At 43.6% G+C, this 15729-nt stretch overlaps 1 protein-coding gene across 1 annotated transcript in view; it reads left to right on the forward strand.

Moving 5' to 3' along the window:
• The window catches only part of LOC129835055 (uncharacterized protein KIAA0232-like), a 41691-nt gene that overhangs the window by 22036 nt on the left and 3926 nt on the right, over positions 1 to 15729 (forward strand). Inside the window, exons 3-6 of the mRNA XM_055900402.1 lie at positions 3818 to 3958; positions 11837 to 11906; positions 12016 to 12097; positions 12247 to 15628. Coding sequence (XP_055756377.1) covers positions 3818 to 3958; positions 11837 to 11906; positions 12016 to 12097; positions 12247 to 15628 — 3675 coding nt within the window. The remainder of the gene's footprint in view (positions 1 to 3817; positions 3959 to 11836; positions 11907 to 12015; positions 12098 to 12246; positions 15629 to 15729) is intronic.

Raw genomic sequence — 15729 nt, forward strand, 5'->3', positions numbered from 1 at the left:
TGTAAAACATAAGCCATTCGCTGAGGGCGAATTCATTAAATAATGTTTAATTGACTCTGCAGCAATATTTTGCCCCGACAAGAAAGAGCTGTCAAAATGAATAGTGACACGGCGTGTTGAGGACATCGCAGAGAACATGGAAAAGCAGTTGAAAGACAATGTAACGAGGCGTAAGACCAGACTTTGAAATTAGAGGAGCTTGCTTCAGTGCAGTCAATAAAGCGCACAGCCACGCGGAAAGATTTATTGGAGGAGGTGTGTGGCAAAGCTGGGACTGAGTTTTGAAAAGTTATCCAGTGTGACCACTGATGGGTGCCCAAACTTGACAGGAAAAAACGTTGGCCTTTTGAAAAGGATACAAGATCAAGTAGCTGAGCTGAGTCCAGATCAGAAAATAATTTTCCTGCATTGTATTATTCATCAGGTGCTCTGTAAATGTCTCCTGAAAATGAGCCATGTTGTGGATACAGTCAATAAAGTGGTGAACTTCATAAGAGCAGAATCTTTAAACCACAGGCAGTTTGTCTCACTGTTGGAAGAGACAGAGTCGGGTCATGCAGATCTCCGCTACCACACAAACGTGAGATGGCTGAGTTTGGGGAAGGTGCTTAAAAGGGTGTGGGACCTGAAGTCGGAGATTGCTGAGTGTTTGCAAATGAAAGTAAAATGTGGATTTCCCTCAACTGCAAGATAAAGAATGGTTGGCTGATTTTGCCTTCACCGTGGACATCATGGCCCTCATGAATAAACTGAATTCCAAACTACAAGGGAAGGGCCTTTTTGCACATCAGATGTACAGCCTTGTCAAAGCCTTCAAGGGAAAATTACTCCCCCTGACCCGCCAAGTAGAAGCCAACAATCTCACCCACCTTCCAACACTACTAGTCTGTTCCCTATCAGATGACCAGCGGGAGAAGTATACATTGCTGCTGTGTGCTTTGAACAGTGAGTTTTCTCATCGTTTTGAGGATTTCAAAGTGTTGGAAAATGACATGCTGTTGGTTTCCTCTCCTTTCACCTTCAATGTGGATAACGCTCCCACTGACCTGCAATTTACGCTGATCGATCTTCAGTCTGATGGAGTGATTTGTTTTCTAATCAAAACAATGTCACTGACAAGGTTCTATGCATCTCTCGATGGACAAAACTTTCCAAAGATTAGGAGTCACGCTCAGAAGATGTTTGTACTGTTTGGGTCAACCTATGTGAACAGACATTTTCAGTGATGAAATATAACAAGTCAAGACAAAGATTATCTTACTGACTCTAATAGCGATGTCAGAAAATATACCTGACTGCTCTAGTCAATGCCCATCAGAGACTTCACTCCCCACACTGATTGAGTAGTTTAAATGTAATGTTGCGCTCACTCTTTCCTGTGGTTTTGTGCATACCCTTCCTACTGCCTGAGCTATGTTGTTGATGTAAATTGAAAACAGCGTGGGGCCTAGGATCGAGCTTTGGGGTTCTCCCTTGGTGGCAGGCAGTGGATGAGACAGCAGATGTTCTGACTTTATACACTGCACTCTTTGAGAGAGGTAGTTAGCAAACCAGGCCAAAGACCCCTCTGACACCATTACTCCTTAGCCAGCTCTCAAGAATGGAATGGTTTACCGTATCAAAAGCTTTGGCCAAGTCAATAAAAATAGCATCACAACAATGCTTAGAATCAAGGGCAATGGCAATGGTCCATCATTGAGAACCTTTTAAGATTGCAGTGACACATCCATAACCTGAACGGAAATCAGATTGCATACCAGAGAGAATACTATAGACATCAAGAAAGCCAGTAAGTTGATTATTGACAAGTTTTTCCAACACTTTTGATAAACAGGGCAAAAAAGAAATAGGCCTATAACAATTAGGATCAGCTTGATCTTCCCCTTTTTAAATAAAGAATGCACTGTGGGTGCCTTCCCAGAGAGGAGAGACCAGTTAAAAATGTCTGAGAAAGGCTTGGCGATGATGGGGTTAGCAACCTTAAAGAAGAAAGGGTCTAAACCATCTGACCCAGATGTTTTTTGGGGTCAAGTTTCAGGAGCTCTTTTAGCACCTCGGACTCAGTGACCGCCTGCAGGGAGAAACTTTGTAGCGCGGCAGGGGAAAAAGAGGGAGAAGTGTCGGATAGTCGCAATAGAACTGGTGGGAGATGAGGAAATGTTGGACGGGCAAGGAGGCATGGCTGAGTCAAATAGGAATCCTGACTTAATGAAGTGGTGATTAAAGAGCTCAGCCATGTTCTTGTCAGTAACAACCACATCATCATTAATGGACATGGGTAGCTGTGAGGAGGGTTTATTCTCCAGGTCTTTAACCGTTTTCCAGAACATCTTGGGGTTAGACCCACAGAGGGAGAACTGCTCCTTAAAGTAACCAACTTTGGCCTTCTGGATAACCTGAGTGCACTTATTTTTCATTTGCCTGAATGAGAGCCAGTCAGCATGAGTATGTGTGTGCCAAGCCTTTCGCCAAATGCAGATCTTGAGGTGGAGCAACTCTGCAAGATCGATCACCTGTTTTTAATTCTCATTTTCTTTATGGGTGCGTGTTTGTTACCACTGAAAATATCAAAAAAGAAGGTCCAAGCGTCTTCGACAGAGGGGATCAAGCTGATTCTATACCATTTTACAAGGCTTGCGCATTAATGTTTTTTTAGCAGGCATCTATGACAAATCAGGACAGGTCGTTTCACTGAGCAGCCATTACAAACAGGCTGTAAAGCAGTGATCACTAAGGTCATTACAGAAAACACCAGACTGAATCCTATCAGGCTTATTTGTGAGGATAACATATAGGAGAGTAGCCTTTTCTGGGTGTTTGGAGTCATACCTTGTTGAAATGATAATAATCTGAGAAAGATTTAGGGAGTCCCATTGCTTTAGGACTTGGTCAAGTGGTTTAAGCATGTCCCAGTTTAGGTCACCTAGCAGGACAAATTCAGACTTAGTGTAAGGGGCCAGGAGTGCGCTTAGGGCAGGTAGGGTACAGGCCGGTGCTGATGGAAGACTATAGTACCCAGCAAAAGACAACAAAGAGCTATTGAAAAGGTTTTTTAATGCTTAAAACCAGCAAATCAAATTGTTTGGGGACAGACTTGGTGGAAATAACCGAGCACTGAAGGGGATCCTTGGTAAATATTGCCACTCCCCCACCTTTGGAAGATCTGTCTTGCCAAAAACAAAGGTTATAACCAGAAAGGTTAACATTTAGTATTCAAAACACTCTTCCTTAACCACGTTTCAGTAACGACCAACGCATCTGGATTGGAGCTGTGAACCCGCAATTTCAATTGACCCATTTTAGGTAATAAGCATCTAGTGTTAACGTGCAGAAAACCCAGGCTTTTACAAGAGCAGATATCAGAGCACAAGTCAGAATTGGGGCTAGCAACAGTAGATGGGCCATATTCATATATACTGTACATATGAATAGTGTGTAAATAGTATTTTTGTTGTCTCTTGGTGTCTTTCCAATATATAACTATTTAAAAAAAAATGTAATGCAGTATATTATGTTCTAGTCTAACTGTTCTGTACTTTGTCATGTATTTGTACATTTTATGTGGACCCCAGGAAGAGTAGCTGCTGCATGTGCAGTAGCTAATGGGGATCCTACTAAACTAAACATAAACATAGCCAATGAAGAAGAGGGTTCTGTTTCGTATTCATTATGAGTCAGGTGATTTGTAAGTGAACCTATTGATTTAAAGCCTTCTTGAATTTCTTACATTTACAATGTTCTAAAACTTGCATTTCCTTTTCCTGTTAGACGAGCTGTCCCATTAAATGACTGACGTGGAGGGATTTTGTGTGTGCAGGAAAATGACATCTTGGGCTGGGAGAAGGGAACTGGGAAGAAATGGGGCAAGAGTAAGAAGAAAGGAGGAGGGACGGACCTAAGTCTGGAGGAGATAAAGAAGCAAGCCGCTGTGCAGTGCCTGCGTTCAGCATCCGATGAAGTAAGTGCCGTTCCACTCCAGTGTCGCCACATCTCTTCACCCCATGTTTTTGTACGCGTAGTCTACTCACAGCATTGCTCATGCACTCCTGAGAAATTGAAATGATACGTTTCACTTTGACTCTTTTGAAGCTTGAATATTCAGGAGCAGTTGCATATATTGATAATTGGTACAGTAGTTCTGTGGTTATTTTGACACACACCAGCTTGTAAGCTACAAAGCTGAAAAGGTTGAGTCATTGAAGAATGGCAGAAGCATGTACAGTGCCTTCAGAAGGTATTCATACCCCTTGACTTATTCCACTTTTTGTTATGTCATGTGCCTTTTTCTCAGGAGTGGCTTCCATCTGGCCACTCTCCCATAAAGCCCAGATTGGTGAAGTGCTATAGACTGTCCTACTGGCAGGTTCTACCATCTCAGCTAACGAACTCTGTAGTTCTGTCAGAGTGGTCATTGGGTTCTTGGTCACTTCCCTGACCTCAGTTTGGTTGGATGGCCAGCTCTGGGTAGTTTCAATTTCCCAATGCTTGAGACCACTGTACCCGTGGAACCTTCCAACACTCTAGAAATTGTTTTATACCTTTCCCCAGATAGATATATCTGCGATATCTCTGAGCTCTACGGACAGTTACTTGGAATCATGGTATATTTTCTGCTCTGATGTACAGTACATTCTGAAAATAATCAGACCCCTTGACTTTTTCCACATTTTGTTACGTTATTATAAATTGTATTATAGTCCCCCCCCCCCTCAATCTACACACACTACCCAATAATGATTTTTATTTAAAAAATATATAATTAACATTTACTCAAGTATTCAGACACTTTACTCTGTACTTTATTGAAGCGCCTTTGGCAGTGATTACAGCCTTGAGTCTTCTTGGGTATGATGCTACAAGCTTGTCACACCTGTATTTGGAGTTTCTCCCATTCTTCTCTGCAGATCCCCTCAAGCTCTGTCAGGTTGGATGGGGAGCGTCGCTGCACAGTTATTTTCAGGTCTTTCCAGAGATGTTCGATCGGGTTAAAGTCCGGGCTCTGGCTGGGCCACTCAAGGACATTCAGAGACTTGTCCCGAAGCTACTCCTGCTTTGTCTTGGCTTTGTGCTTAGGAATGTTCTGTTGGAAGGGGAACCTACACCCCAGTCTGAGTTCCTGAGTGCTCTGGACCAGGTTTTCTTCAAGGATCTCTGGACTTTGCTCTGTTCAGCTTTCCCTCTCCTGACTAGTCTCCCAATCCCTGCCGCTGAAAAACATCCCCACAGCATGATGCTGCCACCATGCTTCACTGTAGGTTTGGTTCCAGGTTTATTCCAGACGTTATGCTTGGTATTCAGGCCAGAGTTGAATCTTGGTTTCATCAGACCAGAGAATCTTGTTTCATGGTTGGAGAGTCTTTTTAGGTGCCTTTTGGCAAACTCACAGCAGACTGTCTTTTTTACTGAGGAGTAGCTTCCGTCTGGACACTCTACCATAAAGGCCTGATTGGTGGAGTGCTGCAAAGATGGTTGTCCTTCTGGAAGGTTTCCCGTCTCCACAGAGGAACTCTGGAGCGCCTTCAGAGTGACTATCTGGTTCTTGGTTACCTCCCTGACCAAGGCCCTTCTCCCCCGATTGCTCAATTTGGCCGGACGGCCAGCTCTAGTAAGTTTCTTGTTGGTTCCAAACTTCTTTCATTTAAGAATGATGGAGGCCACTGTGTTCTTGGGGACCTTCAATGCTGCAGAAATGTTTTTGTACCTTTCCCCAGATCTGTGCCTCGACACAATCCTGTCTCGGAGCTCTACAGACAATTCCTTCGACCTCATGGCTTGGTTTTTGCTCTGACATGCACTGTCAACTATGGGACCTTATATAGATATATTATGTGTGCCATTCCAAATCATGTCCAATCAATTGAATTTACCACAAGTACAACTTGATTGGAGTCCAGAAACATCTCAAGGATGATCAATTTAAACAACATTGTGGTGTGTAGATTGAGGATATTTTTTTTTGTCCATTTTAGAATAAGGCTGTAATGTAACAATTATATAGACAGGTTTATTTAAAAGAAATCATGTCCAAACAATTCAATTGGCCACAGCTGAACACCCATCAAGTTGTAGAGACATCTCCAGGATGATCAAAGGACATTGGATTCACCTGAGGAAGACCCTTAGTCAAACCATTATTATCATCATCATATGATACTTGACATTGACCAGCCTTATTTTGTGATTGCTCTCCAGGATTTTCACAGCCAGCGTGATGTAATGAGCGTTTATACTGGCAATGTTGGATTGAGGTCAGCAGAGTGAAGAACTGTGAACCAGGGAAAGACTCCCATGTGCACTCACACTGCTACACTCAGTATTGAGATAACGTTATGTGTGACGTTGCAGAGGTGTCAATGCATGTAAGCGAGTGCACAGTTTAATAAACCTGCATTATATTCTGTCTGTGCCCTTTTCCCAAGCAAAATCTCAACAACAAAAAAAGTCTGACATTTTTCTTAGCGGTTGGTTGGCTATAGTATCAAAAGCAGCCCGTAGTGGAGCGAGCGTGTGAGGGCTGGGATAGAGCTGGAGGGCGTATAGGGGGAAGGGTCTGCAAGGTAGAGGAGTAGTGTGCTGCTCTCTGGGGACTGGATTCTGCAGTCTTTTTTTTAACCAGCACATGCTGCACAGGATTGCAGCACAGAGAGCAGAGTGTGTGCGTGTTGCCCGTCAGCTGACTGGCATTAACACAATGATGCAAGAGGAAACACAGGGCCAGGGGAGAAACGTAGCTTTTTTTTACTGGGCGGCATGGTAAGGAATGTCACTTTCTGTCAGAAAGAGTGCGAGAAGGGGGAGTGTGTAAATGTAAAAGATTTTTGACTAATCCGGCCCTCGATATATAGCAGTCCTCACCGAATGCAGTTGCTTTTATGATGGTGCCTACTGGTCTGTTGAGGCATTTTGACATGGCTGTCTTTATATAGACCAGATCGTAGCAGGCCTTGTTTACAGCAAAACAGATAACTTACTCGCTGAACAAAGATGAAGTGAGCAATAGCTGTAAGGAAGAAGTAGGTGTCAGAGAACTTTATCTAATGCCTGATATTTTGATGGAAAGACAGGTGGTTGTTTGGCCTATGCTTAGTCATTCTCTCGCAATATTTTTTCCTCTTAGCTAAATTTAACCAAGTGTTTTACACAAGTACATAGAGTAGCCATCCAAATAGAAAAAGTAGCCGGCCAGGTACCTGCACCCCCGGGTTGGATTTTTTTTTTGCAGAAGGAGCTCTATTTTGGTGGCCTCTGGTACATTATAAAGGCCTTCATTCCATCTGAAATACACAGCAAAATAATTGAATCCTTTGTTGAGTTTACCTACGACTGGAAAAATGTGTTATGATATTGTGTAGAAAGGTAGAACTACGGTGCCTTGCGAAAGTATTCACCCCCCGTGGCATTTTTCCTATTTTGTTTTCTTACAACCTGGAATTAAAAAGGATTATTGGTGTTTGTATCATTTGATTTACACAACATGCCTACCACTTTGAAGATCAAAATATTTTTAATTGTGAAACAAACAAGAAATATGACAAAAAAACAGAACTTGAGTGTGCATAACTATTCACCCCCCAAGTCAATACTTTGTACTGACCCCTTTTGCAGCAATTACAGCTGCAAGTCTCTTGGGGTATGTCTCTATTAGCTTGGCACAACTAGCCACTGGGATTTTTGCCCATTCATCAAGGCAAAACTGCTCCATCTCTTTCAAGTCATACCCCAGATTTTCAATTGGATTGAGGTCTGGGCTTTGACTAGGTCATTCCAAGACTTTTAAATGTTACCCCTTAAACCACTTGAGTATTGCTTTAGCAGTATGCTTAGGGTCATTGTCCTGCTGTAAGGTGAACCTCCGTCCCAGTCTCAAATCTCTGGAAGACTGAAACAGGTTGCCCTCAAGAATTTTCCTGTATTTAGCGCCATCCATCATTCCTTCAATTCTGACCAGTTTCCCAGTCCCTGATGATGAAAAACATCCCCACAGCATGATGCTGCCACCACCATGCTTCACTGTGGGGATGATATTCTTGGGGTGATGAGGGATGTTGGGTTTGCGCCAGACATAGCGTTTTCCTTGATGGCCAAAAAGCTCAATTTTAGTCTCATCTGACCAGAGTACCTTCTTCCATATGTTTGGAGGAGTCTCCCATACGCCTTTTGGCGAACACCAAACGTGTTTGCTTATTTTTTTCTTTAAGCAATGGCTTTTTTCTGGCCACTCCTCCATAAAGCCCAGCTCTGTGGAGTGTACAGCTTAAAGTGGTCCTATGGACAGATACTCCAATCTCTGCTGTGGAGTTTTGCAGCTACTTCAGGGTTATCTTTGGTCTCTTTGTTGCCTCTGAATAATGCCCTACTTGCCTGGTCTGTGAATTTTGGAAGGTGGCCCTCTCTTGGCAGGTTTGTTGTGGTGCCATATTCTTTCCATTTTTAAAAATAATGGATTTAAAATGGTTTTCTGTGGGATGTTCAAAGTCTTGAATATTTTTTTATAACCCAACCCTGATCTGTACTTCTCCACAAATTTGTGACTTGTTTGGAGAGCTCCTTGGTCTTCATGGTGCCACTTGCTTAGTGGTGTTGCAGACTCTGGGGCCTTTCAAAACAGACGTGTGTGTGCATATATATATATATTATATCTGAGATCATGTGACACTTAGATTACACACAGGTGGACTTTATTTAACTAATTATGTGAATTCTGAAGGTAATTGGTTGCTCCAGATCTTATTTAGGGGCTTCATAGCAAAGGGGGTGAATACATATGCACGCACCACTTTTACATTTTTTAAAAAACATTTTATTTTTTAAATTTCACTTCACCAATTAGGACTATTTTAATGCATGTCCATTACATGAAATCCAAATAAAAATCAATTTAAATGACAGGTTGTAATGCAACAAAATAGGGGGATGAATACCAAGGGGGATGAATACTTTTGCAAGGCAATGTGTACAACTTTAAATCACTGAAAATTTATGAATTCACTGATGTTAGTTTTGGATATTGTCTAGGCCTATATGATCATGACTATTTTCTAAGTAAGAGAACATTACACTTTAAACTAACTTGTCTTCTCTTGAGATTTTAAATATTATTTACAGTTTTACTGCAAGATAAATAGCCACAGTTATGTTTGTTCAAATTATGTATTTTATTTAAACAGAAAAATGAAGAAAATAGCCCACATTATCTTGAAATGAAAGGTTTTGTTTTAACAGGTTTCAGTTTTTTCCGGTTTTCGCTATCAAATCAAAGTTGGACGTTCTAAATCCACAAAAATGCTTAAACCACATCAGGCGACCATCTGAGTGGCTGGTAGAAAACAGCTACCAACCACTCAGATTTTTTACCAGCCAGAATATTTGTTTGTCATTATTATACCAAACCACAAACAACCAATCAGCATGCTTTGTAATGTTTCTAAAAACACACATGTATTACTCGTAAGAAGTAATGGTGTATATTGCTCAATTTAATTTGTGACCTGTCTTTTAACCAATGTACTGTGTTGAAATGTAAATAATTTGAAACAATAGTAAAAAGTAAAACAGAAACTGTTGTACAACTAAACATCAAGGAATCAACAGTGCTTGCCCTGCCACAAAATGCTTAATGATATGGCTTATTTATTATAAGTTCAGGTCTCTAACGCTGACATTTTTTACAAGGAGTACATAAGTTAATATTTAGGAGCACAAATAAATGTAGGAGCACAAGAAAATGATTGTTTTAATTATAAGAAATGACTAAGTTCATGAAAAGGTTTTTGGGCTGTTCCATGCTCAATCAAGCACAATTTACGCCAAAAATATTTTAGTCAATATGTGAGTCAACAAGGGGCAGCTGAACATTTAAGGGGCTGGCCATTACCGTGGTAAGGGCACTCCGTGTCTGTCAGAGATGATATTCTATGTCTGCTACCAGCCTTTCATGTCAATTTGACCAGTTTATACAATTTATAATTTATTGGGCTTTGGATTGAAACAAATACTGTTCCCAAATGCTGAGTGACCACCCGCCAACTTGTCTGGTGAAATATACATTGTGCCTAAATCTACCCGCATTCGGCAGGTGTTTAATTTCTCACCCTGTAGACCATGTTTGAGGTCTGGGGAAAATCTGACAAATTTAGATTTTTGAATGTAATAACCGTTTAATTCAAGTGCACACCTAGCAATAGGCTGTTGTTTAACCAAAAATATTGTATTTTAAGCTTTTTGACGCTGGTATACAAAACCGAAAATAAGATGCAAAAACGAAACTTAAGAATGGTAAGCATAGAAATAAAACGGATCTACCGCTTCTTAGACTTGCTTTCAATGAGTGACAGATCTGTAACTCACTTATCTGAATTTAAATCAGGTCACCCAAAAAGTTACATATTGCAGCTTTAATTGTTAAGGTTTTTTGGAAAGCCTTCCCATCTTCCCACCAGAAGACTTTTCATTAGCATCATCGCTAACAGCTTCAAAAAGTGGTAGACGTGAGTACTGCACACAGAGGGGCATTGTCGTTGCCTCTTCAGAAAGTTGCAAGAAATACGAATCACTAACGCATTCTGTTCATGTCTTATGATAAACTTACATTTAGAATACGTTTATTTGATTCCCTATTAAAGTGAATACACTTTTGAATATTGTTGAATTCTGTTTTAATGCCTGGTTTCTGTGAGGGCCCTAATTATAAAATGAGGCTCTCCACTACCTATTGTTCCTGCAGTGATGAGTTACCAGCTTCATCATAATTTATCAGCAGATAATTGCCAAAAAGCCTAGGTCTACCACTAGCCCACGCAAATTAGGAAGCCAAATGAACGAACGACCCCCCCCCCCCCCACCGACCGATGCGATTCTGTAGGCTACACTCACTGACTGACGAGATGAGTCACTCACTTTAGCGTCACTGTCTGGCAAGGCCCAACATTTTAGGAAAGGAAATCTAGGAAATCCTTTTGTTTACTTATCCCGATACCATGGACATATAACCACGTTGCATGATATATGAATGGCAAAGGGATATAGGAGAACGACATTATTCAGTCAGTTTGACACCTTTTTAGTAACTAGTCAACACTTGCTGTTCAGTTGTCAATCAACCAACAGTAAATAGCCTACTTGGCGCCACAACTCCGCGTGGGACGTGCCAATTCACGAGCGTCATGCTTTCTCTCCCTCCGTGTAAAGAAATTCGCCTGCAACCAGAGATCTGTACAAAATGACGAGATACTCATGTCTCCGCTTTAAAAATGGGAGTTGTTGTCCCAAAGCGGGAAGGCAGGCGACACGCTTGGATCCAAAATAAGCCCATAGAAACACATTGGGCTTATTTTGGCGAGAGTGAAACCTCTCGCTTTGTCTCTGCGTTTCCCAGCCATCGCTCGCTTTGTAACTGACAGATGCCTATCCTATCAATAGATCGCTAGAATATGCAAATCGTTCATTCTAGTTGGAGAGGGCTCGACAAACCTATCGAATTTAAACTTGTAAATGAAAAGTAAGTCTAGTTAATCTGAAAAATGTAGCCGGCTGAAAATGTGTGTAACCGGGATTAGCCATCAACCGCCGCTAATGTAAACTGATTTAACACAGTCATGGTAGAGCATGCCCGTGCTGACAGTCAGCTGGTTAGACTTCTGTCAGCTCTATGTTAATACCCTCTAGTCAGTGTTACAATGGGGGTCAAAGTTTGCCTTTAAAAAAAGCTTATTGTTGGATATATCCCATTACTTTGAATGGTCTGATGCAAATGTTTTATTAATATTCATTCTCGTCAATGGATTCTTTGCTAGATTAATTCTTAGATGTCACATTCTCCCTAATTTTCCCCCCACAGAACTCTGGAATTGAGAGCCTGGTCGAGGAGCTTTGCTCCAAACTCAAGGACATCCAAAACAAACAGAAAGGTTTGTATCTTGGGTTTATACATTTGTATGCCCTGTTGTAACAAACTAGTAAATATAAAAACACTTCAATGATGACGCTTCTTATCATATTGCTTATAATTCTTCACAGAAGAAAAACCGCTCAACAAATCTTATGGATCTCAGTCTCCTGAACAAGTTGAGTCCTCTTCCTCAAAGGACCAAGTGGAAATGTATGTTTTTTTTAAATATTTTTTTACCCATAACCACAATAAGTGTCCTGAGTAGCTGGCACAACTAGTTGATTTTAGTTATGCCCATTAAACATGTACTCATTCATTTGATTATTTATCTTAATTGACATTTTCTCTCGTTGTTGCAGGTATTACGAAGCCTTTCCTCCTTTGTCAGAGGGATCTGTTTGTCTCCAAGAGATCATGACGGTGTGGAACAAAGCTAAAGCCAGCGCTTACTCTGGATCATCATCCTCTGCAGCCCCGCAGACCAGCACTGACACCTCCTCCCCAAAAGATTGCAACAGCGATGGTGAAGCTGCTAATGAGAGAACCCCTGAGGCATGCTGCACTACCACTAACCCAACCAGCGAGAGAGCCCAACAGCGACGCAGCAAGAAGGAGAAAGAGAACCGATACCATGGTGGCGCAACAGCGGAGGACCGAGCTGCCTTTCACAGCAAGAGGCAGGCGAGGCACAGGTCAGAGGGCAAGTATCGGCCTCGCTCCTGGTCCTCTGGCTCTAGTGAGGCTGGCTCGAGCTCCAGCGGGAACCCAGGCGATTCCAAAATCTCCAGCAGGAAAGCAGTCAGAATCAGGCACAAGTCCAAGGAGGCGGGCAGCAGGAGTAAGAGGGGGCGCAACAGAGGACAAGTGAAACTGGCTCTGCAGGCCATTGACAAAGAGGGGCGCAGGAATGCTGGAGGCAGCAGCAGCAGCACCACTGGAGGCCCTGCAAGGCAAACACAGCTCTACAAAAAGGGGAACAGGCCGCTGAAGGAGATTCGAAAATATCCAGGTTGGGGGGAGGCAAAGGAGTCCGGAGCTGAGGCCAGCAACAAAAAGGAGTACATGGAAGAGCCCCTGTGGTACACAGAGCCCATCACAGAGTATTTTGTACCTTTCAGTAGCAGAAAGAGCAAACTGGAAACAAAGTACCGGAGTAAGGTGGACTCTCCAGACGACTCGACTATGTCCGCCAACTTTGAAGGGCTGTCTGAGAGAATGCAAGGCATCTACATTGCCAACGCAAGCTTCCAGAGGGCGTATCTGGCAGCGGGAACCTTTGTGGATGGGCACTTTGTTGAGGTGCCAGGCGACTCGAATGAGGAGGCTAACGACCTCAATGGGACCTCAAGCTTCCCTCCGCCTGAGGATAGTAGAGATTTAGATGATGACCATCTGTCTGAATTCACTCACTTCTATGAAGTTGATATTTATCAATCCATATTGGATCCTAGTGCCTCAGACTCAGTACAAGAGAGTCGGATCTTGAGCATGATTCGACAGAAGAGCGAAGAACAAAGAGACTTTGAGACAGAATGTTGTTTAGTGTTAGATGGCCTTGAGCTGCAAGGGGAAAGTGCAATAAGGGTGGGCTGTCTGGATGCTTTGGGAGATGATGGGTTCCTCATGCAGGATTTGGAAAACATGGCTCAGGTCTGGGGATGTTATTCATCCTCTAGCTCTGAAGATAAAGATGGAGAAAGCTTTGCAGGGGACTCTCCCGTTCAGCTCTCCCCCGCTTTGGACGGTGTTACATTCACCATCAGCACGCTGCCTGGAAACCTGGAGGAGCCTCATCTCCCAGAAGCCACGAGCGAAGCGTCTGGTCTGAACAACTCGTGCTTGTCTCTTTTTGAGCTGCAGTACGATAGCCCCACTCTTTCTTTTCCCTGCGACTCACTCACCGTTGGTCAAGAAAACAACACAGATTCAAGTAGCTGTCTAGAACCACATTGTAACAAGCAGTCTCGTTTGCTAATTTGGACCAAAAATAGTGCCTTCGATGAAACTGAACATTGTTCAAACCTTTCGACCCGAACCTGCAGTCCATGGTCGCATTCGGAAGAGACGCGTTCAGACAATGAGCTAATAAACGTTCATACAGAGGAGTCTGCTCTAATTGGCAATGAAGAGATTAATTGTATAATCCTCCCCATCTCTGGTACATACCTAGAGGAAGAAATCCTGGACTTTTTACAAGAAGACACCAGTCGTCAGTGCGATGAGGCCAATGTAGGCACAGTGTCCAATCCGACCTTCGCAAAGAAATCTAAATTGGAGTCCATTTGTGGAATAGCGTTAGAACAGTACGACGCTGCCATGTTTTCGCATGACACAAACCAACAGTGTGACAACTACAGCTCAGGGATAATAAAGGACATTTGGACAGCTATCGGAGATGGAGATCCTGAACTATCACTAGGAGGAGAGAAGCCAGGCGAGGACTTGTTCTCCAAAGAGTCGAGCAGCTACCACTGCGGTTGTCTTGACGTGCAGGTTAAGGAAGTTGGTCCCATCCAGGGGCCTCTGAAGAAGGCAGTGCAGCACTCTGAGTACCACCTGTGGGAAGGCAAGAATGAAGAGCAGGCCCTCCTGGCCAAAAATGAACTCTCGAAGATGAATGCTTCCGGGGATTACATGACGCCGTCCAAGCCCTGGGACGTGAACCCTGAGAAAGACAACACTTCGTTCATCCTGGGAGGAGTGTACGGAGAGCTGAAGACATTCAGTGGTGATCAGGACTGGGCCGTGGTGCCGCCTGGCGACGCGAGAGGCAGCCTGCTACAGTGTGCCGCTGCTGCCGCCTCTGGCTCAGACGTGGTGACCATTGCTGGTACAGACGTGTTCATGAATACGGGAAGCTGCCTTGCCCCTGGCCATAAGCCCTTCTGGAGGCCCCTGGTCTCCTTCGGGCAGAGCGACCAGGCTACTAAAGGAGGTGGGGAAGGTTTGCATAAGGGATTTTCTTTAATCTTCCATGAAGATTTACTCGGATCCTGTGCAGGCTTCCAAGGCGAGGAGCCAGGGCTCGACAACCCGTTTGCATCCTTCGATCTGAACAATCAGTTCTCTCAAGTCCTCCACGTAGAGTGCTCCTTCGAGCCTGAGGACATGTCTTCGTTCAGCCCGGGGTTCAAGCCCAAGTCTATATTGTCCTCGGACTCTGAGAACGACGCTTTCCACCCACGGCTATACGGCATCAACCAGACCACCCAGTACAGGGCCATCCGCATCTCCCCCAGGACTCACTTTCGACCCATATCCGCCTCAGAGCTGTCGCCCGGTGGAGGGAGCGAGTCGGAGGCTGATTCCGAGAAAGAAGAGAAGAGTGTTGCATTCCTGGCCCTGCCAGATCTCTTCGATGACCCTCAGGCCGACCTCAAGCCGCTGGAGGAGGACGCAGAAAATGAGGGCCCCTGCTACGGGAAGTCAGAACTGGAATCTGGTAAATTCCTGCCCAGATTAAAGAAGTCTGGCATGGAGAAGAGTGCCCAGACCTCACTGGATTCTCAGGAGGGCTCCAGCACCCTTCTGCCAATCGCTGAGCAAGAGATCTGCTTAGACTGCGAAATGGCGGCCGCAGCAGGAGCAGCAACATTGATGGCAAGCGGACGGATGGACGTCCCAGTCAATCAGATTCAGAAGGAAGAATCTTGCAGAGAGAAGGAAGCCTGCAAATGTGCAGCAGCTGGTCAGTGTCCCACATATGGGAAAACCTATGACTTCATTGAAGATTTGCATGAGGTAAGAATCTTATAAGAATGTCTAGGTGGGTTTGATCAGAAGTGACTTTAAATTTTTACAATGAAACATTTCCCCCTGCATTAGACTAATACCTTGCCTTT

Source organism: Salvelinus fontinalis, chromosome 36 (assembly GCF_029448725.1).
Source record: "Salvelinus fontinalis isolate EN_2023a chromosome 36, ASM2944872v1, whole genome shotgun sequence".
Classification (NCBI taxonomy): domain Eukaryota; kingdom Metazoa; phylum Chordata; class Actinopteri; order Salmoniformes; family Salmonidae; genus Salvelinus; species Salvelinus fontinalis.